At 51.2% G+C, this 21,152-nt stretch overlaps 13 protein-coding genes across 13 annotated transcripts; 10 read left to right on the top strand and 3 right to left on the bottom strand.

The window, feature by feature from the left end:
* Positions 1-726: 726 nt before the first annotated feature.
* Positions 727-2,189, bottom strand: LAESUDRAFT_241018 (uncharacterized protein). The gene is made up of 2 exons (XM_040901699.1): positions 1,688-2,189; positions 727-1,631 (listed from the first exon to the last, which is right to left on the bottom strand). Exons 1-2 carry the CDS (start codon positions 1,979-1,981, stop codon positions 960-962), a joined length of 966 nt encoding a protein of 321 aa, XP_040762818.1. The 5' UTR covers positions 1,982-2,189; the 3' UTR covers positions 727-959.
* Position 2,190: 1 nt separating this feature from the next.
* On the top strand, positions 2,191-3,639 carry LAESUDRAFT_241011 (uncharacterized protein). Its single transcript, XM_040901698.1, has 4 exons — positions 2,191-2,361; positions 2,417-2,575; positions 2,631-2,965; positions 3,288-3,639. The coding sequence occupies exons 1-4, from the start codon at positions 2,274-2,276 to the stop codon at positions 3,291-3,293; spliced, it is 588 nt and encodes a 195-aa protein (XP_040762817.1). The 5' UTR covers positions 2,191-2,273; the 3' UTR covers positions 3,294-3,639.
* LAESUDRAFT_241023 (uncharacterized protein) lies at positions 3,135-4,156 on the top strand. Its single transcript, XM_040901700.1, has 3 exons — positions 3,135-3,782; positions 3,937-4,042; positions 4,098-4,156. Exons 1-2 carry the CDS (start codon positions 3,392-3,394, stop codon positions 4,002-4,004), a joined length of 459 nt encoding a protein of 152 aa, XP_040762816.1. The 5' UTR covers positions 3,135-3,391; the 3' UTR covers positions 4,005-4,042; positions 4,098-4,156.
* On the top strand, positions 4,091-4,669 carry LAESUDRAFT_656492 (uncharacterized protein; the record flags this gene model as incomplete). The annotated part of the gene is made up of 1 exon (XM_040904621.1): positions 4,091-4,669. A coding segment is annotated over one exon (579 nt), but the record flags the coding sequence as incomplete, so codon positions are not given.
* Positions 4,474-6,074, top strand: LAESUDRAFT_241054 (uncharacterized protein). The gene is made up of 4 exons (XM_040901701.1): positions 4,474-4,694; positions 4,745-5,315; positions 5,373-5,902; positions 5,977-6,074. Exons 1-4 carry the CDS (start codon positions 4,647-4,649, stop codon positions 6,016-6,018), a joined length of 1,191 nt encoding a protein of 396 aa, XP_040762814.1. The 5' UTR covers positions 4,474-4,646; the 3' UTR covers positions 6,019-6,074.
* LAESUDRAFT_636206 (uncharacterized protein) lies at positions 6,041-7,648 on the top strand (the record flags this gene model as incomplete). Its single annotated transcript, XM_040903452.1, has 2 exons — positions 6,041-6,441; positions 6,535-7,648. Coding segments are annotated over 2 exons (1,515 nt in total), but the record flags the coding sequence as incomplete, so codon positions are not given.
* Positions 7,649-7,753: 105 nt separating this feature from the next.
* LAESUDRAFT_681806 (uncharacterized protein) lies at positions 7,754-8,938 on the top strand (the record flags this gene model as incomplete). The annotated part of the gene is made up of 1 exon (XM_040905774.1): positions 7,754-8,938. A coding segment is annotated over one exon (1,185 nt), but the record flags the coding sequence as incomplete, so codon positions are not given.
* LAESUDRAFT_681804 (uncharacterized protein) lies at positions 8,924-9,511 on the top strand (the record flags this gene model as incomplete). Its single annotated transcript, XM_040905773.1, has 1 exon — positions 8,924-9,511. A coding segment is annotated over one exon (588 nt), but the record flags the coding sequence as incomplete, so codon positions are not given.
* A 531-nt stretch (positions 9,512-10,042) lies between these two features.
* LAESUDRAFT_656750 (uncharacterized protein) lies at positions 10,043-10,243 on the top strand (the record flags this gene model as incomplete). The annotated part of the gene is made up of 1 exon (XM_040904639.1): positions 10,043-10,243. A coding segment is annotated over one exon (201 nt), but the record flags the coding sequence as incomplete, so codon positions are not given.
* A 1,118-nt stretch (positions 10,244-11,361) lies between these two features.
* On the bottom strand, positions 11,362-13,160 carry LAESUDRAFT_750773 (uncharacterized protein; the record flags this gene model as incomplete). Its single annotated transcript, XM_040911622.1, has 4 exons — positions 12,931-13,160; positions 12,527-12,863; positions 12,176-12,444; positions 11,362-12,022 (listed from the first exon to the last, which is right to left on the bottom strand). Exons 2-4 carry the CDS (start codon positions 12,845-12,847, stop codon positions 11,362-11,364), a joined length of 1,251 nt encoding a protein of 416 aa, XP_040762809.1. The 5' UTR covers positions 12,848-12,863; positions 12,931-13,160.
* A 946-nt stretch (positions 13,161-14,106) lies between these two features.
* LAESUDRAFT_760528 (uncharacterized protein) lies at positions 14,107-15,868 on the bottom strand (the record flags this gene model as incomplete). Its single annotated transcript, XM_040912756.1, has 2 exons — positions 14,107-15,495; positions 15,551-15,868. 2 exons carry the CDS (start codon positions 15,866-15,868, stop codon positions 14,107-14,109), a joined length of 1,707 nt encoding a protein of 568 aa, XP_040762808.1.
* A 259-nt stretch (positions 15,869-16,127) lies between these two features.
* LAESUDRAFT_702638 (arp2/3 complex subunit) lies at positions 16,128-16,937 on the top strand (the record flags this gene model as incomplete). Its single annotated transcript, XM_040906495.1, has 4 exons — positions 16,128-16,279; positions 16,333-16,405; positions 16,469-16,651; positions 16,716-16,937. The coding sequence occupies 4 exons, from the start codon at positions 16,128-16,130 to the stop codon at positions 16,776-16,778; spliced, it is 471 nt and encodes a 156-aa protein (XP_040762807.1). The 3' UTR covers positions 16,779-16,937.
* A 1,484-nt stretch (positions 16,938-18,421) lies between these two features.
* LAESUDRAFT_656559 (uncharacterized protein) lies at positions 18,422-20,713 on the top strand (the record flags this gene model as incomplete). Its single annotated transcript, XM_040904627.1, has 2 exons — positions 18,422-19,712; positions 19,770-20,713. 2 exons carry the CDS (start codon positions 18,422-18,424, stop codon positions 20,711-20,713), a joined length of 2,235 nt encoding a protein of 744 aa, XP_040762806.1.
* Between the last annotated feature and the right edge of the window lie 439 nt (positions 20,714-21,152).

Raw genomic sequence — 21,152 nt, 5'->3', positions numbered from 1 at the left:
GTTATGCATTCCATTCAATGCTTCGTGCATGCATGGGGGACACATCGACTACAGATAAGGTAGTAATCATTCTTCGCTATTCTGAGCTTTGAACGTGATCATCTGCATACAACAATGAGGCCAAACGTTCCGTCGACTTTCACCATCCCAGGAGAAGTCTAGCGTACGTCCAGAAGAGCAGCTTGCACCAATGAACAAGTGCATCTAGTACGGAACGAATTTGACCCCAATGGTTGCCAGCCATGCCGATCTCCCCTTGTTGACCAAGCTCTGCACTGTCTAGTTCTTGTACTGCGTGCTCTGTCATTCTCGTCTCGCTCGATTCCTCCGCTTCAACACTCATCACCTCCAACATTTCGGGCCAATTCAGCTCATCCTCAGTTTCTGGCATCGCCGCGGCATGGTCACCACCGTTTCTTCCTATCTGATATTTTTGTAGTAAGGATAGAATTTTCCGCCAGTCCTTCCTTTCTCCCCAGTACTCCTTGAACATCTCCTGCACATGCAAGTGAGGGAAGAGCGTATCGATGAAGCGCGCGACGGATGCATGCTCTCCGGAGTCCGAAAAATGCCTATCGACGCAAAGGTGTTGCAGGGAGTGAGAAACGTCGCCTCCGCGGGGATATCCTTCAAATCAATTGCGACAATGGGCAACTGCAAACTCTGGAGATGAGGACAGGAGGAGGCGAGCGTAACCAAAGACTGAAGTGTTAGTCCAACTGTGTCGCACATAAAATCAAGTTTCAACTTTCGCAGCTCCGGCCACGAAATTGCCAAGCGCTCGACATCCTTGTCCGATATCGTGAACGTCTTTGAGCCGTCCATCCGCAGGGACATCTTCTGCAATCCCCTCAAGGATAAGAGAGGCTCAATCATGCTCGTGAACGATGTGTCCAAATCCAATGGGATGTAGGCATCGAACGTTTGTAGCGACGTGGAAGATCTGGAGGCTATCAATGTCATCGCCTCGAGGAGCTGGTCGGAAGATCCTCGTACGGGGGTAAACTCGTATGTCGCAGCTGCTGAGGAGGGACTACCTTCAGGAAACGGATTGCATGAACTACATCCATAATCTCGAGAGACAATGATTGTATGGCGACGAAACCATCATCGGGTACGTTTTCAGGAAGCTCAAAACCTCCTTGGACTTCACTAAGGTGCTCCAATCGAAACAAGTCTTGCCAAAAATTGGGATCCAACCTCAGTAAGCCGTGATAACTATGGAGTTCGCGCAGATTTCTGCAGAATCTGACCGGAAGCATCAAGCCGTGGCACGATGTGTCCAGCTGCAGAATACGTAGGTCCGGAACTGCCTGTAAGACGACACTGCAAGCACGGGAAGCCATCGCCGCCACAGGCGTTGTCCAATCGTAACCGTGGAGGTCAACGGATAGCTGTCGCAGAGTGGGAGAGACAAGGGCAACGATGCTTGGATTGTCTTCGGTCAATGAAAGATTCCACGAAATCCGCTGGAGTAGCGGGAAGAGGGGACGTCTGTCATTTTGATCAGAAAGCTGGGACAATATGGCTGGCAGACCGAAGTATGCGCGGTAGTAATCAATCACCCGGACACGTCGTGCATATTCTTGGAAGTGCGCCCACTCCTGAATGGATGGCACCCCAGTCAGGTACTACAGAACAGAACGGATTTGAACATCAGCCATGATGAAGACACACAGAGACATACGTATTTCACAGAATATTCGGATATCCTGGATGTTGTTTGATTGTCTTCATCCACTCGAATTGAGGGAAGGAGGCGCAAAGCGGGAGTAATGTCGCCTAACTTCCACCACAGAAAGTCGAGTGCGGGTTCCGAGAACATCCTGCAAACGCGGGCGCATGCAGCTAAACCCATGCGTATCTCTCGAAGACGATCGTATGAGCAATTGTTGTCCAGCGGGGACAATTGCTGTAATATCTCCCGCACGACATCGGGATTCTGCAAAGCAGTATGACAGCCCATCGTGACCATGGTCATAGTACCGTATGACACTGCACGTAGGCACTGAGCGAGTAAAGTGGCGTTCAGACCACTGAGGCTGATAGGTGTCAATCGTGAGTTCCAAATAACAGAATGGATTTGGCTATTGCTGCAGCGGTAGCGGAGACCTGCTTACGTCAGCCTTAAGCTGGACAAAACCCCTTTTTCGGTATCTGTTGCCCACGGTCTACGCCACCTGCTCGATCTGTTATGTTCAGCTACAGCTGCGTCGCTTTTCATCCACGTCGCTTTTCATTGACATCACCTCTGTAACGTTCTGCGTACTCGGATGACTTTCGGCATCTTCATAGTCTGCCTTTTGGTGCTTGCTGTCCTATTCAGCATTTGCATCATCTTGGGGGTGACACGTTTTAGCTGTGAGTGTCTGTGTTCACAGATACCCCTGTCTCTCTGCTGAGATTCATCCGTCAGTGCGTTTCAACGACATGCTGCGTGTCTGCATCGTCGCTTTTCACCTCCTCTGTTATGCTCCGTGTAATCCGACGGCTTTCGGCGTTGCAACAGTTGAACTCCTGCTTCAAGCTGTCCTGTTTTGCGTTTGCGTGATGTTAGCAGTGATGCATTGCACTCGTGAGTGTCTGTGCTGACACATATCCCTGTTTGTCTGCTGATGTTCATTCTCCAGCACCTTTCAATGACATTTTATGTGTCATACTGTGTGCATTTCTGCCCGGTGCGGTCACCGAGGCGCTGGTCACTGTTAGCGTGCGGTCGCGTTATACTGTTTTGCCCGGTGCGGTCACCGAGGCGCTGTCGACTGGTAATGCATGGTCGCGTTACTCCTCTACTGGTCACAGTTTCGTCGGGGGCGGTACCCGACGGTCAGATTCTGTTTCGACGTCTGAGCTGCGGGCGTTTCCCGTCGTGTTAGGCTCCCGCTCTCTGCTCGCATTGCATTCGTCGGTCAAGTATCGATGTCAGCTTCGTCGCGAGAATGTTACCTCGCTCTGGGAATATGGTGTACGTTCCATTGCCGTTGAGCTGCCCTTTTCATTTCTTGTCCCGCGATTACCTTTTCGTGGTCTTCAGGAGTTAGCGCGGGTTCATGGTGTCGCTGTAAGCCGTGGCCAGCGCAACTTGAATGGGTTGAGTTCAGTATGTGCAGCACATTGCTGTTCAGTGGCTTGCCCGTCTACGCTGTCGGTGTTTGATTTCCTGTGTGATGGTCTTCACACCGCTGGACTCAGCAGCCGAGACTCGTTCGTGTCTGGAAAGTTTCTACAGCGGTTTCCTACTGTTTCCGTTCGCCGAGCTGATCCTGAAGTGCTGTACGCATTTGCAGGCGTGATTGACTGCACACGTTCACCACCTGCTGACGGTGGCACCAATGTGGTGTCAGATATCCCTTTTCCTTATTTAGTTACTCGTTTGCCCTTTGACGCCCTGATGGACATTGCTGTGAAGCATGGCGTGATCCCTTCCGATAAGACGTGCTCCGTCGACGATGTCGTTGACAGACTGTTGGCTCACGAGTGTTGGCTTTGTGCTCGACGATACCCTGTCTTCATCCCCGCTCCCACAAAACGCGATGACGGATCGTTCGCTCCTGCCGTGTACTCAATCGCGCCGTCTCACATCCTGCGGTCAACTACGTCCACCCGCTTCCCTCCTAAGCCCCTCTCCAATGCCGAGAAGGTCGATATCTTCAGATCATGGTACAACGCCGTCGATTTGCCATCGATCTATGAAGTTCCATGTGCCGTGTGTGCGACGTTAGTTTCTTGTCAGTCGGTGTCAACCGTGAAGTTCGATTCCATAGATCTCACGCCGTTAACTCGTGAGGGTGAGCTTATCACCAGGTCTGAGCGAAGGTCGTTTAGTGACCCAGTTTCGAGCGTGTCAGGACCAATCCTCTATCCTCCTGCGGTGCGCATCGTTGATGGCGTGCGCTCGCTGGACATATGCTCTACATGCTATAACGCGGTCCATAGAAAAAAAAGCACTCCTAAAGAGGCATTGGCTAACGGACTGTGGGTGGGTGACATTCCCGACGTGTTGACCAGCCTTAGTTTTGTGGAACGGCTGTTGGTGTCTAAGGTCCGTCACAACTCCTTTGTTGTGAAGGTTTCTAAAGGTCAGCGAAAAATGATAGCCAATGCGGTGGGCTTCTCGCAGCCTGTGCATAAAGTGTACAATGTCCTTCCACCCCCTCGTGAGGATTTGGATGACATTCTGGCCATACTCTTTACGGGCCCTTGCAGGCCGGTCGAGGCAGATTTTAAACGTACACCGTTACTGGTGCGTCATCGTGCAGTGTTGGATGCGCTTCAATGGCTGACGTTGAATCATGAAGATTACACCGATGTTGACATTTCAATGTCGAACCTCCACGAGTATCCAGAAGGGGTGCCGCCCGTTACCGTCCTCCACCGATTATCGGATGGGACAACCCCTGCTGAAGCGTTGTCAGTGCATGAATTCGATGACGAACGTGGTGCGTCATCTGGCCCGTGTCCCTTCGTCGTTCATGGATTATCGTCTGCTGATCTGGCCACTATGTCCTATCAGGCACGTATAGCAACTGCGTTAAGCTTTTTCTCCGGTGGAGGAGGTGTACTAGGAGTTGGTCACAGCGGTACCCCTGAGAGCATCTATCATAACCCGCGGCTGTTTCCGGGTATGTTCCCGTGGCTGTTCCCTTATGGGCTGGGCGGATTCGACAACGAGTCACAACGGACCCGAATCGACCGTAAGGTGCATGTTCGTCACCTGTTGCATTATGCTGACCGACGATTTCAGACTGATTACTTCTTTCCTTTCGTTGCATTCAATCATGATCAGATCAGGTCATCTTCCCGTGGCGGCTACTTGCTAACGGAACGCAAGAATTTTTCGTCTGTCGCTGAGCTTATCCTGTCGCTGAACCCCTCTACCCTGCAATGCTTAATTGATCGCTCGACCAACATCAGGCATCTGTCCCCCCAGGATGATGACGAAAGACGATGCTTCGAGTTGCTTAACGTGCTTGACTACGTCGCCGGACATGTTGATGGATCGTCAGCTAAGAGGAAGCAGCTTCGGAGCGAGATCAGGTCTCTTATAATTGCACGGAACGTTCCACTGTTTTTCATCACCTTTTCACCAGTGGATGTTAATCATCCTCTCTGTCTATACTATTGCGGAGAAAACATCGATGTCTTTAGCAAGGACAGTCGGTTTCCTGACTATGCATCCCGTCTTTGGATGATAGCTGACAATCCTGTCGCTTGCGCTAGATTTTTCCATTTCATGGTCATGACCTTCATATCCAAGATCTTGCGTGCGGATTCTGATTGCAACGGCTTGTTCGGACCAACGTCCGCATATTACGGTACTGTCGAATCGCAAGGGCGACAAACCTTACACTTACATCTTTTACTTTGGATAGCTCACTCATTGAGCCCTTCCGAGGTGCGCTCCCGAGTGCTGGAAGATCCCACTTTTCGTGACGAGCTGCTTGCATGGCTTGAGAGCTGTCATCAGGGTGATTTTTCTACAGGGACTTCATCAGATGTAGCCTCCCGTATGCCTGCACGTGGCTATGATGCAGACTGTGATGAATCAGAACATCGCAACGCAACCACCGTCCTCGGTCCTCGTCCATCCGTGAGTTCCTCCGTCGAAGACGTTGATGCTGCCTATCAACAGCTGTTACTCGACTCTGATGACGTCGTGTACCTTTCCAATCGTCATCATTGTCATTTGCAGACCAAACGCTTCAAAGGATGCAAAGCTGATGTTCAAAGTTCTTGTCGTGCCCGGTTTCCTCGAGAAACGAGGCCCGAAACAGTCGTAGATGAGGAAACCGGTGCCATCAGATTTAAAAAGACCGAACCTTGGCTGAATACGTTCAACCCAGTTCTGTCCTCTGCATTGAGGTGTAACACTGACATTACCTGTCTGTTGTCTGGCACACAAGTGCGTGCGATAATTGCCTACATAACAGACTATGTAACAAAAAGTCCGCTCAATACACACTCTATTTTTGAAAGTGTCCGGTCGGTGCTCGACCGCAACACAGAGGCTATCAGTAATGCTGGCCCTCGAGAAGACGTTGCTCGATCTCTTGTGACGAAAGTGGTCAACAACTTGACTGCGAAGATGGAAATCGGTGCTCCAATGGTATGTGCATATTTGCTTGGGTTCGGTGACCATTACACAAATATCTCATTCAAAAAGTTCTTCTGGTCCCCATATGTCCGCTTTCTTGACGGCAGTGCAACCAGGACCAGCGACGTCTTCAGTGAGTCCGGCACCTCACCCCGCGGTGAGCACGAACAGCACAATGTCAGTGCTGATAGTGATCGTGTGGTTATAGGTCGAGCCGGCAACAATATCGTTCCACTAAACAAGATATACGACTATGTATACCGCCCTGCGTTCTTTAGTCATTACTGTCTGTATGACTACCTTACCATGACTGATGTTGTCAAGCTTCCACGACGCTCTGCTGCAATGTCTCCTCCCTCATCGGACGATTCAAGTGCTGATTCGGACAACGACTGCATCGATGAAGACGACACTCGATGTTCACAAACTCACGCTAGCAGTCACCGTCTATTCCGAGGCCATCCATTGCGTCAGACGCATGCCGTCGTCTTCCTTGAACTCTCAAAGCATTATGTGCTGGACTTTATCGGCAAACCACTTCCTCGGCATGATAAAGGTGACCGTGAGGAGTACTGCCAGACTATGCTGACATTTTTCGTTCCCGGAGGTTGGAGATGTGCGAACGATGTCAAATTACCCACAGAGACCTGGGACGCAGTTTTTCATCGCACTACGTTCGCACCTGAACATCTGCAGATCATGGCCAACATGAACGTTCTGTATGAGTGCCGCGATGCTCGCGATGACTTCGCGGCCCAGCGGGCTGCAGATGCCAGTCTTTCCTTCGGTGTTGATGCTCTCGATCCTACAGTCGTTTCCCACTTGGATGCGGAGCACTTCGAGAACAATGTTCTCTCTAACATTACTGAGGAGCAGCTGCTCAACTCCTTGCATGACTCGCTGGCATGCGAAGGTCGATTAACTGCAAGGATCAAGTCTCAAATGACCAGCATGCATACATTGCTTCACGCATTAAACATGGACTTCGCCATCGCTCCTAAGCACGTTGACAATACTGGGACCCATGACATCATTCCCTGTAGATCCATGTCTGACTGGAAAGCATCGTTGTCGATGGCGAGAGAACAGGTCATTCGCAATAGATCTGTTGCGGCATCTCGGGTGACACCTGTGGATAAGTCCTCTTCCCACCATGTCACCGTTAATGGGCAAATGCTAAACTGCTTCGTTCCTGATTCCGTCATCGTCTTGACAAACAGTTCATCACCACGTCCACCTCCGGGCCATGCAACAATCCCGCTGTCAATTGAGGACAGTACGATCGCTCTTGTAATTCGCATATTACAGTCATTTAGTCTGAATGTTGAACAGGAACGTGCATTTCGCATTATCTCTCGCTGGCTCCTTCACAGAGAGACACATCCATTGCAAATGTATCTCGAAGGACCTGGTGGGACGGGAAAATCCCAAGTCATACGAGCTGTGTCCTCCTTCCTGACTAAACGTGGAGAATCATTTCGTCTTATGCTTCTTGCTCCCACAGGCTCTGCTGCATGTGTAATCTCTGGCTCTACTTATCATTCTGTCCTTGGTTTCAACCATAACTCAGACCATGCTGGATGTTCAAGCGCCGCTGTGTTGTCCAAGGTCCGTGAGCGTCTAGATAACGTAGATGTGGTGTTCATTGACGAAATCTCCATGGTTTCATGTACGGATATGTATCGTATCAGTGCTCAAATCTCTAAGGCGCTCGGCGTGACCGACAAACCGTTTGGTGGCTTGGGGGTCATTCTCGCAGGTGATTTTGCACAATTACCCCCTGCCGGAAGGGGTGCCTCGTCATTGTATTCAAACAGCATTGGTGCATGGTCATCTGCCCATTCATTACATGCCCAGCAGGCTGTGTTAGGTAAAGCACTATGGCATCAAGTAACAACGGTTGTTATTTTGAGACGTAACATGCGTCAACAGGGATTGACGCCTGAAGACTGTGCTTTTCGCCAAGCGCTGCAGAACATGAGGCTGAAGGCCTGTACGCCCGAAGACATCGCGTTATTGCGAACGCGTGTTGTCACTTCCGCCGGCTTACATCACTTAATGTCCGATCCCAATTCTCGGAACATATCTATTATCACTGCCCTGAACAGTCACCGAGACGCTATCAATGAAGTGAGCTCACGTCGCTTTGCTACAGAGAATGGGCAACAGCTGGTGCGATTTCATTCCATTGATTCCTGGTCCAATGTCCGTTCGAGTGACTCACTACGACAGACTCAGCGATTGCAACAACGAGCTGTCGATCCTAATCGATCCTCTGGTGATGTCTTACCAGGAATCCAGGAAATGCTCTGGGCACTGCCCCCTTCCCTTACTGCTCACCGTGCAGGTATTCTGACACTGTGCAGAGACATGCCGGTTATGCTGAAAAACAACGAGGCAACCGAATTATGTGCAACCAATGGTGCGGAGGCTTATGTGCTCAGCTGGGATTCACACCAGGATGCAGATGGACATGACATACTGGACACGTTATTCGTCCGTCTCAAGAATCCTCCTCAGGTAGTTCAGCTTCCCGATCTCCCACCGAATGTAATTCCCCTGGTCCGTGCAAAGACACATATCAAATGTACGCTTCCCAACGATTGTGTGGTCTACATTGATCGCTCGCAGGCAAACGTGCTCCCCAATTTCGCGATGACCGATTTTGGATGCCAGGGGCGGACACGTTCACACAATCCGTGCCATCTTCGCTTTTGCAAGGGGCACCAGTCACTGTACACTTGCCTGGCATGCAGTGCATCTCTAAAAGGTATGCTGATTCTCGATGGCATCGATGACTCCAAGATCACTGGCGGTTTGAATGGTGCTCTTAGACGAGAGTTCCGAGAGCTCGAGATTCTGGATGAAATCACTCGGTTGCATCTGGAAGATGCGCTTCCCCCTTCTATCAGCGGTTGCACGCGGGCATCATTAGTCAAGACTTTTCAGGCCACAAACGGATGTCAATACGTTCCTTATAATGTGGAACAGCTTCTTGACTGGTCACAAGAGCCCATCTCGTCTCTCCTGCCTCCCCCTGAACCTCCGCACTGGCAATTACTGGGCAAAAAGGTTAAAAGAGATCTCGCAGCGGACAGTAACCGGCCCGAACGTTCGAAACGACGTACCGAAGATAACTGGCTTCCTCCCTCATCGCTCCCCGCGAAGCGCGCTAAAACGATCACGTCCATCTCTGTTCCTACCACTTCGTCTTCTGCCAAACACGGATCTTCCTTTGTACTGCTCGGGTCTGAACGTGCTACGCCTTCGAATCGCGTTCCCTCTGCAACTCCTCCATCCGGTCTGATCTGGGACCGGCAGAATTGGAGCTGCGCTTACGATTCGGTGTTAACTGTCCTGTGGAACATCTATGCCAACAGAGGCGGACAGTTTTTTTCCCGCATTGCGTCAGCCAGTGCCCTGCTGCAGCACGTTGAGGTCAGCTTTCGATCGTGCGCAGCTGATCGTCGCTTCTTGGAACTAGCACGAAATGCTCTCCGCGACCGTCTCTCATCTCTCGAGCCGCAGTCCTTCCCTCGCTCTGGCCCTGTCGGGTGCGCAGCATCTGACCTCGTGGAACGTCTCTTCACCGTCGATCCAACTACCTGCTCATTAGTGTCTACATGCCTTACATGCCCGGAAGCCACCCCATTAAATCATATGCTCCAGCCGATTGCGAACGTCTCATTCAGCATCTATCCTTTTCATTGGGACGACGTCGAACCGCGACCATCCACACAGACCACATCCCAATGCATGCACACTCTCTTCCGTGCATGACGTGGTTCCCGTTGTCAAGCTTGTCATGGGTACACTGAGAGTCGGATCGTGATTCATCGGGCCCCTGCCATTTTTGCCCTGGAAGTACAGTCAGGATCGATACCTGGCCAGCCAATCATTCAAGTACAGAGAACGTGTGTGTTAACAACTGATCGTGGAGATGCTAACTACTCGCTCGCAGGAATCGTCTACGCCGGAGGGTTCCACTTCACCTGCCAGTTCATCGCCAGTGATGGCAGTGTGTGGTACCACGATGGTAGACAAACCGGGCGGTCGTGCCACCTAGAATCCACGACCGCCGCTTCCGTGGATTTGCTGCACGCGCATGACAGAGACGCCACCATTTTGCTCTATGTTTTAGACCATTAAATTAGTACCGCCCACCTCCCTGGCGCTTTCACTCGATGCTTTCGTTTCTCTCTTGTTCTTAAGTGACTCGGTTCCTCGAGGCGTGTCGCCGTGGATCTGTATGATTTACTTTCATACGCCATTTCATCGCCTGCCCCACTTTCTGGGGCAATCTGCCCAGCGTAATTTATACCGCTCCGCGAAAATCTTTGTATGCCATCGTAACCTCCGTTGCTACAGGTCCCGTCGCTTTTTCCTCTACTATACAACAGATCACCACACCGTTTTCTTTCTATACTTATTATGTACATATATCAGTCTTCCGACCTGTTATTTGGAACCGGCGCGGCCGCGCCAACTCCACCCAAGTAAGTTGCACCAGGATGCTCGCCGTTAGCCGCGCGTTCGAAAATCAACGCCGTCCCGTGGACTCCCACGGAGTGGCGGCTTGGCAATGTCTTGACTTTAAATTCGGGCCTACGAAGTGATCTCATTTCATACGCATCAGCACCATGCCAGTGCGTTCAGCTTGCTGCTAATGAGATCTTTCTCAAGAAATCAGTAGTATGGCGCAGTCGGTAGGATTCCAATTTCATAATTTCTAGCAGGTTCTAACCGATTACGCGTTGACCAGCACTCCCATAGTTCTTCAACATGTTGCGATATATTGAACTTGACAGGTAGCACCTATTGTACAAACAGATAGTGGCCATGGAGATGAATGGTGAGAGCACGGAATCGATCACGCTTTATGGTATGTCATAAGAAGGAAAGGGCAGCATGAACGTCCTCGACCAGGTACAATGAGGACCGAAGACTTGCAGAGCATGCGAATCCTAAACAATGGATCCTATCATCCATTAATGTGCTTCGTTCTCCGGTGTCAAGTAACGGCAAGTAGAAAGACTCGGATGCTCACATTTACCATCGTCCCTTCACTTCGGATTCCCTGGACTGCCGAGAGCGTCGCGACAGTTGGCATGCTTTCAGCAGGAGCACGACTGTATCCCAGCCAAAAGTGTTGTGATAGGAAACTGCGAAATCATGAATCGTCTCATCCGCCTCCATGTTCGGGAATACAGCATCGAGGAAGCGGGCCACAACGTCGGGCTTTTGCATGCGAAATCCAGGCTGCCCAATCATAAGACGTCTAGTCCGTGCGAGGTATGCCTGAATTTTCGTCTTGATGAGAGATTCGCAAAGTGTATCGCAGGGAGCCGTAGATATTCGAGGCGTGGACAGTGTCGAGCGAATTCCATAAGCGCCTCAATGGACGGGACGATTTCGTGCATGCGATAGGTGATGATTGTGAATGTTTTTAGTCCTAGAAAAGCTTTGGCGATCTCGCGCATATCTTTATCCGATAATGGAAGGTTGTTTTCGTAGAACATGAAGGTTATATTTTCAAGGGTACTCAAGGAAAACAACGGCTGAATAATACGCCCGAAACAGTCGAGGGACGCCACGGAGGCCGCATCGAATGTGATTCTTGCTTTGAACACTCGTAAGAATGAACCGAGTTTCGTGCAGACGGTTGTCAAGAGTATAAGGTAGGTCGTGAGATTCTCCTCGACAAAATGGGATTGATAGGAGAAAGATTCCAAATGTCGAGAAGATATAGTATTGATGAGGCGATTCACGTCTCTGACACGGCCACAGAGCGCTACTTCTCGCAATGCAAAGAAGCCTTCCTCACCCTCAGGAAGGTCCTCCACCAATTTGAAGTTGCCTTCGATAGCTTCAAGGGCCGACAAAGAGGATAAAGCTCTCCACAGGGTCCCATCCACGCCAATGTGTCGTCTATAACCGAGCTTCAACGAGCGTAGTTGAATGCACTTGGTGATTGGCATCAATTAGAAAGATAGAGGAATATCAAACAGCGTTAATTGTTCCAGTTCAGGAGCGGCGGCGACGATGAACCGCCACAACATTCTGATCGTTGTCGTTCCGCACGGATCATCCTCAAACGTGTCGTCCACGAAGTCGATGGTGACGTTGCTGAAGACAATGGTAAGGGTACGTATAGAGGGTGGGACTAGAGCCAGGATTCCGGTGCTGCTGGTTGAGGTAATTCGCCAGTCGAGACATTCCAGCCTAGGCAAAATAGGTCTACCACCGTTATGATAGTACAACAGAGAGAGTACAGCGGTCAGGGTCGAGCTTTCGCTGATACGTCCGAGCAAGCGTACGCGTTCCGCGTATTGCTTGAGGCGAGCCCAGTCCTGTGCTGTGGGTATGTCACGTAAGCGCTGATGGAATAATTCCTCTTAGTATCTGAGGGATGGACCATCAAAAGACACGCACGTAAATCAGTTCATCGTCATCCATGTCGGTCTCAGTATCCTCTTCGTCGTCAGAAAAGTCGGTCAATTCGTCTTGCAAGTGGCGTTCCTTCAGCACGAATGATGGAAGCAACTTCAAGACAGGAAGGAGGGAGTCGAGCTGCTCCCAGAGGAAATCCAAGGCGTTGACTGAAAACGTCTTGTTCACGCGAGAGCAGCACGCTAAAGCCCGTATATTACTCCTCGTGACATCACCTTTGGTTCCTCTAGGAGATAGATGTTGTATAATCTCGCGGATGAGATTAGGGTTGCACAGTGCATGCGTTGCTGCAGCAGCAGCCATGACGCTATTACTACTTCTGCGAACGACGGATGATTGCCGAGTCGTCAACGGTGGGCAAGTATTAAAGTATAAACGAGACTCACGCAAGAGTGTCTGTCTTTGACTTTCTCACAGACAGCCTAAAATGACCAAGTTTTCCTGAAAGTTGCTAGCTAGTCGACGAGCTGGATGCAATGCGGTTGAGCGACGGCTGAGCGAAGGCTGAGCGCCTTATATAGTCTTCCTCACGTCCACGGTCTTTGTAACTGTTGAGTTTCCCGGCCAGCCCGCTGCGCGGCCAGGAGTTCGGGAGTCGCCCGCTCTCTAGAAGATGGCTCCACGGGGCCAAACCGATGGCCCGTCTCATTGTAGCCGCGTCCTACTATATACACGCGCGCTACTTAGGCTCCCACGCCGGTGGCGCTGGTCGCACCGGGGCCTCACTTATCCGGGCTCCGCGCCCAGATTACAACAGTAACTGTAGGAAACATCACGTGTGATCCTCTCAAAGACAATGGAGTTACACCAGCACTTGCAGCCACACACCTACACTGCGACCATGGATATCAACTTCCGAAAGATCGACATTTGACCAATAGGACGAGGGTGTCCTCCTAGAAAGTGAGCATTATGAGCCCGACCCGCGGGATCCGGCGCAGGTTATGAATAACGCGAAACAGAAGGCAGCTGTGGTACGGACTTCGGCGAAGTGAGTACTCGTTCGCTGCCTACCTGTAGGTCCTCACTCTGCGATGCATGTGAATGCTCAACGTTAGCCCCATGTTCGCAAATCAACGCCGTCCCGCGGAGCACAGTAGCTTCGCAATATCGCGTGGTCGTGTTCGCGCATCGGTGGGATAAGTTTGAGTTTGGACCTTGGAAGCGATGTCAATCCATGCCCATCAGCTCCATGCGTCTCAGATCGCACCGCACGATAGCAGAATAATTGTTCCCTGCTGGTAACGAGCTCTCTTCAAAGGTCGATCAGTAGGATGGCGCAGTCACTAAGATTCCAGTTTCGTAAGTTCTAACAGGTTCGAACCGATTACACGTTGACCAGCGCTCCCATAGTTCTTCAACATGTTGCGATATATTGAACTTGACAGGTAGCACCTTATATACGAACAGATAGCGGAGATGAATGGTACGAACAGAGAATCAATCACGCCTTATGGTATGTCACAAGAAGGGAAGGGCAGCATGAACGTCCTCGACCAGGTACGATGAGGACTGAAGACTTGCATAGCACGTGAATACTAAGCAATGTATCCTATTATCCATTAATGTGCTTCGTTCTCCGGCGTCAAGTAACGGCAAGTAGGAAGATGCTCACGTTTACTATCGTCCTTGAGTTCGGATTCTCTGGACTGCCGAGAGCGTCGCGACGCTTGACGTGCTTTCAGCAGGGGCACGACTGTATCCCAGCCGTAAGTGTCATGGACGGAATCCGTGAAACCATGAAGCGTCTCGTCCGCCTCCATGTTCGGGAATACAGCATCAAGGAAGCGTGCCACAGCACCGGGCTTTTGCATGCGAAATCCAGGCTGCCCGATTATCAGACGCTGTAGTCCGTGAGAGGTATGCCTAAATTTTCGTTTTGTCGAGAGATTCGCAAAGTGTATCGCAGGGAGCCGTAGATATTTGAGGCGGGGACAGCGTCGCGCGAATTCCATGAACGCCTCGATGGACGGGACGGTTTCATGCATGCGATCGGTGACAATGAGGGTGAACGCTTTGAGTTCTGGAAACGCTTTGGCGATCTCGCGCATATCCTTGTCCGATAACGGAAGGCTGCATCCGTGGAATGTGAAGGATATATCTTCAAGGGTGCGCAAGGAAAATAACGGCTGCATAACACGCCCGAAAGAGTTGAGGGATGCCACTGAGGCAGCATCGAATGTGATGTTTGTCATGAACACTCGTAACGATGCACCGAACTTCGTGCAGACGTTTGTCAAGAGTAGAAGGTAGGCCGTGAGATTCTCCTCGTCATAAGGAAGTTCATAGGAGAAATACTCCAAGTGTCGAGAAGATATGGTATCTATGAGGCAATTCACGTCTCTGACGCAGCCACAGAGCGCTAGTTTTCGCAATGCAAAGAATCCTTCCTCGCCCTCATGAAGGTCCTCCAGCAAGTTGAAGTTGCCTGTTATAGCTTCAAGGGCCGACAAAGAAGATAAAGCTCTCCACAGGATACCATCCACGCCGATACGTTGTCCGTCACCGAGGTTCAATGAGCGTAGTTGAGTGCATTTGATGATTGGCATCAATTCGAAAGATGGAGGAATATCTAGCAGTGTTACTTCTTCCAATCCAGGAACGGCGGCGACAATGAACCGCCACAACATCCCGATTGTTGCTGCTTCGCACGGGTCGCCCTCAACCGTGTCGTCCACGAGGTTAACGGCAAAGTCCAGGAAGTCAATGGTGAGGGTGCGTAAGGAAGTTGGGACTAGAGCCAGGATTACGGTGCTGCTGCTGATTGAGGTGATTCGCCAGTCGAGACATTCCAGCCTAGGTAAAATGAATCGACCTCCGTTATGGTAGTACAACAGAGAGAGAACAGCGGGTAGGGTCGAGCTTTCGCTGTTGAGCTCGAGTAAGCGTACACGTTCCGCGTATTGTTGGAGGTGAGCCCATTCCTGTGCTGTGGGTATGTCCTGTAAGTACTGACGGAATGATTTCTCTTAGTATTTGAGTAATGGACCATCAAAAGACACGCACGTAAATCAGTTCATAGTCATCCATGTCGGTCTCAGTATCCTCTTCGTCGTCAGAAAAGTCGGTCAATTCGTCTTGCAAGTGGCGTTCCTTCAGCACGAATGATGGAAGCAACTTCAAGACAGGAAGGAGGGAGTCGAGCTGCTCCCAGAGGAGATCCAAGGCGTTGACTGAAAACGTCTTGTTCACGCGAGAGCAGCACACTAGAGCATGTATATTTGTCCTTGTGACATCGCCTTCAGTTCCTTTAGGAGATAGATATTGTATGATCTCGCGGACGAGATCAGGATTGCTCATTGCATGCGTTGTTGCAGCAGCCATGATGATATCACATCTGCGTACGACGGATTGCCGAGTGGTCAACGGACGGCAAGGGTTTAAGTATAAACGAGACTCACGCATGAGCCTCTGTCGTTGACTGTTCTCACAGAAGGCTATGTAGTAGTAAGCGAAGGCCGCTGAGCGCCTTCTTTTCTGAGTCTCCGGTGGCGAGCTAACCATTGTAACTGTGGGAACCATCACGTGTGATCCTCTTAATGATAATGCTAGCACTTGCAGCCAACTTGCAGCCACACAGACCATGGATATCAACTTCCGAAAGATCGACATTGACCAATACGACGAGGATGTTCTCCTGGAAAGTGAGCTTTACGAGCCCGACCTGCGGGATCCGGCGCAGGTTGTGAATGATGCGAAACAAAAGGCAGCTGCGGTACGGACTTCGTTGGCGAAGTGAGTATTCGTTCGCTGCCTACTTGTAGGTCCTCACTCTGCCATGCATATAGAGGAGATATCACCGGGGCGTTGACTACAGTTCTCGAGAATGCCCCGTACGGCCCGAATGTAGAGGAGGCGAAGGTATGCGCAACTGTTACGATGCGCTATCCATCGGCCTCGCAGGAACTTGCTGACATGATGCAGAACCTGACACTACAGACCCTAGTCTCCATTCTGAACAGCACTAAAGCTACTGAAATACCCGGTGTCGTCAAGTCGCTTTCGACGGATACGCAAGACACGCTCATGAAGTACCTGTACAAGGGCATGGCGATGCCCGGCTGGGGCGATGTTAGTGGCAGCGTACTACTAGGTTGGCATGAGAAGGTGCATGATTCTGCTACATTTTCTCTATGACCGTCGCTGACTCTCCTTTCTGACTCTATTGCAGTTGACGGAAGCTGCTGGGACTGGATGTATTGTACGAGCGATGACGGACAGACGCATTGTATAAACAGGTCATAAGACAAGGCCCATCAATTCTACCTGAACTCATTTCTAGCCCTCATTTCGTGCATACCGTAGTCTTCATCGGAGTGGAATTAATTGCTCGCTGGCAGCTTGAAATATCTAAGTTGATATGATGACAGTCGGATTTCGCACTTCTCTTTGCACGTCATAAATTTCCGTTAGGTTCTGTGTCTGCCAGTAAAAGAGCAAAATCCACAATGAGCTGGCTCGCATTAGTTGATGAGTTAATGATGTACCATTCAAGACGCCTCCATCGTATCTTTAGAGCCGCCATTGCCAAATCCGGCCAACACAGATCTCTCTCCTCAACCACCACCATCGCAGGCCATCGTCTGCGACAGCATCCACACCATTTTCGCAACTTCTTTTTATGCCCAGTAGGTCCAGCGAAGCTCATAACAAAAGAGACGCAGCCCGCACAAGACATACAACCTCGCACACTCACCGCACAGCACAGCATGGAAAATCTAAAGCACTACCACTCGGCGGCTCCCCTAATGGCACAGGCCCGCTGCTCCGTATTCCGTCGGAATCACTCACTCATATCACATCCTCGCTTGATCCCGCTGCGCTATTCGCTCTCTCTCGGGCGAACAAGCAACTACACGCCCACGTGAAGGACGACAACACATGGCGCCGTGCCTACGTCTACCAGTTCCTCGGCATCTCACCTGAAACCGACCTGCGCGACGCTCGCGATGGAAGGACGCTTATGCTTCGCCGTGAAGAAAGCACTTGGAGGCGAGAATTCGTGCTGAGGTTCAACTTGAGGCGGTACGTTTATTTCGCAGCTTCTCCTGCACTTTTCGGGCCCGATGCATCTATGTGATGCGTGATCCCTGGCAGTTAGTGTAATGAGGCTTTAGCGTTGCAGAAAATTTTCTGCTTCGCGACCAGAAGCCGACGGTGTTTTCCCGTTGTGTCAAGCATGGGCGAAGCCATCGCTCATGGCACGGCTGATCGCTGAACTGTTCCATTCTGATCCGTCATGCTTGCATTCTAAAGCATCTCTTTGCCTATCATGTTCTTGTTGGATCCACGGAGCTGTTGATACCGGAAATGAAGCATTCTCTTCGTATTTCATGTTGATAACAGCGTTTATATCTGGGTTCCGATGCGTCAAGAGCGTCGAGCTCGAGTCATTTCACGTTAGAATGCTCGCATGTTGGGTGCACTGTGAGCTTCGGCACGCAAGCTTGAATCTATGCCTTTCGAGCTTAACAGTGTGACAGGTTCCCTTCTCGCTATGATGGCGTATGCTTCAGCGAGTGTCTATCTGAATGATCAACGGATATCAGAAGTCATTCTTCACTTCCCTGAATACGTATGTGGGGCAGTTCAGCACTTGATGGGATCTCATTCTGCAATCTGTAATGCACCACCTGACATCTGCTCGTCATTCACGAGTGCATTTACTGCGGCGATTCTTGGGCAAGGGGTATATGGTAATGAACATCTCATGGGCGACTTTTGCGTCACTCCAGACAGCTGCATATTTCGTTGCTGCTGCTTACGCACTTCGTTGGCTTACATATTCAAACCATTTTGAACAGACGCTGGGAGCGGTCCCGTAATCAACCAGTGACGCACATCCCTGCGCACTCAAGCATCACCGCCATGCATCTGATGCCATCAACGACATTGCTTACATCCTCACTTCACTATGGCGTTGTTGCGCGCTCGTATCCCTTACGTGGGAAGGTCCTGCGCGGCTATCTAGACGCAGCGGGGACGGCAAATGGGGTGGGAAACGGCAACCCGAACGCAGAGTTCTCCCCGCTTGTTAGTGCAATTGCGCTTGCGAGCGAAGGTCGCACGGCCCGGGTTGCCTGGGGTTTCAGTAACGGCGAAGTGGCAGTAACGGTTGCAAACCGTGCGATGGATGAGGCGCGTCCGTCGTCGGCACAACATGTGCGCTGCAGACTAGACGAATGCCACGAGGGAACAGTGCGTGATATCGCGTGGACAAGCACGGAATGTCCGACGGCATTTGTGACGGGCGCGACGGACGGGCGCATGAAGCTATGGGACGCGAAGAGGGTGAACTGTCTGTGGACGTCGGAGAAGAGCCCATCTCTCATCGCTGATCCGTGTATCAAGGTGGCCATCGACAGCGCTCACGGAGTCGTCGTTGGTGTGATGGAAAGCAACGAAATTGTCGTGTGGTCCGGAGTCAATTCGTGCGTATCCGATGAACAGGGGAAGGTTGCCCATTCCGATCACCCTCACAAAGTCTGCATCTCAAGAACGCGCAATAACGGAGTATCCGTGCCCAGCAATGAGGTCCACCCTAGTAGGGAACTATCCGAGTTACGTCTGACGTTCTCCCGCAACGGGCAGCTCTCCATTTTGACATCTCACAAGAATGAATGCTACTTTGAACGCATCATTGTGGAGTTGTCTACTGCCGCGGTGGAGTATGTCGCGTTTGGCGACACTTCTTCCGGATACATAACCTCTCTCAATCCAGTATTCGCTACCCAAGATGAAGAGTCGAGTTTTGTTATCGTGGGCGACAAGCTCGGCTGCATCAGTATCTTCGATTGGGATGCTCGACCTGATCCAGTGAAAGGCACTGTTTTACCCTACCAGAAATTCGAGGCGCATGAAGACGGCGCTGTCACCGCTTTAGCTTGGAACCCTATTGTGCTGATATCGGGCTCGTCGGGCGGGAGTCTAAAAGTTTGGGACTCAATCTCGTTTGCCCTTCTTCGCACCTTCGCATCGTCAGCGCCTCGTCCAGCGCCCAATGTCGAGCATGACGGCGTTCTGCAAATTTTAATGGAGAGAGATGTGCTGCTGGCGTCTATCGGAAGCAAGGTCACGGCGTTTCATGCAGGTCGCGTGGAGGATAAAGCCCATGGGAAGGGGAAGCAAGCCAAGGCTGCAAGGCATTCGGGGCTGGCAAAATGGCAACGTAAGTGCTGGTTTATGCGTGCAATTGGAGCCCACACACTGATCTCGACGACATCAGAGCAATTGGAAATGCACCACGATATCGCGGAGTCACGTCGAGACCTCGAGGAGGAACAAGCGTACATGCGCCGTGCATTTGGGCGAGAAAGAGAGCAGCGGTCCACCTTAGAGCATCTCGGCTTGAGCGAGGTAGAAGCAGTCGAATATGTGCTAATGCTCAGCCGGGATGAAGAAGAGCGCCGTAGAGAAAGCCTCGCCTCAGCATCATCCGATGCGGCATACATTGATGGTGTGTTCATGGACGACTTTGACGACGCCCAGATGCCCGTTTCAGGATCTGATGCTTCTCTGACGAACGACTCAAACCTTGCTTCGTCCTCCCGAACGCGTTCACTTCCGGGACGCGACACCTCAAGTGTCACGGCAAGCGGGCACTCACTGGGTCCGACACTGCCAGCCCCTATGAACCGCAAAGTTTGTGTCTCACCGCGTCCGGTCCCGGAGCCGATGGCAGCTGGCTTCAGCGCTAGCCCCTCGAGCGGCTCTGTGTCCTCTTCCTTCAACACACAGGGTTTCACGTCAGTACCACCCCCATCGGACCCGGATCAATTCCCCGCCATAAGCCGCACGCCATCCTCTGCTGGTGTCTCAGTTCCCAGCAGTCCATACAGTCCTGACGCCACCCATTTCTCGGCCTCCGGCTCGGGCAGTCCCAGTTCTTACCGCAGTGCATGGAGCATCCCCTTACGTTCGCGGCATTCTTCGAGGTCTGCATCGTTTCATACGAATACATCCTCAAGCATTGGCGATGTTAGCGATCACATGGCCCCTGACAATGTCGTTTGGTCCACTACTGGTCCCTCATTGATTGCAGCTGGATTTGGGCGACAGACAAGTAATGGCGTTCAGGCACCTCTGCACGAGGACCAGGAAGACGAAGAGTTAAAGTTTGCAATTGAGCTCAGTCTGGCAGAGGCGAGAAGTCGCGGCGAGAATGTCTGATTGCGTCCAATCTGGCCAGGACCCGGCATTACATCATGGTGATCTTGGACGTCTATGCACTTTTCACGACTACTTGATTTAGACGAACGAATGTCCGTAGACAGTGACGGCGTTGTCCCGACAGTCGTCAAAGAATCAGACTCGCATGACTGTCGGATATCTCCAAGAATGTATTGGCGCTTGTTCGCAGGCGATGATGATGATTTTTTTCACTGTGCGGGCCTTTCCTTTATTATCATCCATCCTCCTGTGATGTCGATCCTCAAAGTAAGTAATGCGGACACTCCCTCACGATCAGATCAGTCATGTAGCATTGGTTTCTCCTCGTCAACCTTGGTCGGTGACTTGATTCTAGGTCCCCTGACTTCCGCGAATCTGGCCCGAGACCCAGCTTCAGCTGCGGTAGGTTCCGCAACGTCCTCGTGTCCGGTGCTTACGA

The sequence above is a fragment of the Laetiporus sulphureus genome (assembly GCF_001632365.1).
Source record: "Laetiporus sulphureus 93-53 unplaced genomic scaffold LAESUscaffold_28, whole genome shotgun sequence".
Classification (NCBI taxonomy): Eukaryota; Fungi; Basidiomycota; class Agaricomycetes; order Polyporales; family Laetiporaceae; genus Laetiporus; species Laetiporus sulphureus.
The sequence above is the reverse complement of the archived record's forward strand: the minus strand, read 5'-3'. Positions and strand labels throughout refer to the sequence as shown.

What these genes read in the sequence shown, in the direction of transcription:
- LAESUDRAFT_241018 (XM_040901699.1), bottom strand. Translation starts at nt 1,981, where the DNA reads ATGACCATGGTCACGATGGGCTGTCATACTGCTTTGCAGAATCCCGAT. An exon ending in CCGAATATTCTGTGAAATAC is followed by an intron (nt 1,632 to 1,687) that starts GTATGTCTCTGT and finishes TCTGTTCTGTAG; the next exon opens with TACCTGACTGGGGTGCCATC.
- LAESUDRAFT_241011 (XM_040901698.1), top strand. Translation starts at nt 2,274, where the DNA reads ATGACTTTCGGCATCTTCATAGTCTGCCTTTTGGTGCTTGCTGTCCTA. An exon ending in GGGGGTGACACGTTTTAGCT is followed by an intron (nt 2,362 to 2,416) that starts GTGAGTGTCTGT and finishes TTCATCCGTCAG; the next exon opens with TGCGTTTCAACGACATGCTG. An exon ending in AGCAGTGATGCATTGCACTC is followed by an intron (nt 2,576 to 2,630) that starts GTGAGTGTCTGT and finishes TTCATTCTCCAG; the next exon opens with CACCTTTCAATGACATTTTA.
- LAESUDRAFT_241023 (XM_040901700.1), top strand. Translation starts at nt 3,392, where the DNA reads ATGGACATTGCTGTGAAGCATGGCGTGATCCCTTCCGATAAGACGTGC. An exon ending in AGATCTCACGCCGTTAACTC is followed by an intron (nt 3,783 to 3,936) that starts GTGAGGGTGAGC and finishes CGCGGTCCATAG; the next exon opens with AAAAAAAAGCACTCCTAAAG.
- LAESUDRAFT_241054 (XM_040901701.1), top strand. Translation starts at nt 4,647, where the DNA reads ATGGGCTGGGCGGATTCGACAACGAGTCACAACGGACCCGAATCGACC. An exon ending in ACAACGGACCCGAATCGACC is followed by an intron (nt 4,695 to 4,744) that starts GTAAGGTGCATG and finishes CGACGATTTCAG; the next exon opens with ACTGATTACTTCTTTCCTTT. An exon ending in GTCTGTTGTCTGGCACACAA is followed by an intron (nt 5,903 to 5,976) that starts GTGCGTGCGATA and finishes TATTTTTGAAAG; the next exon opens with TGTCCGGTCGGTGCTCGACC.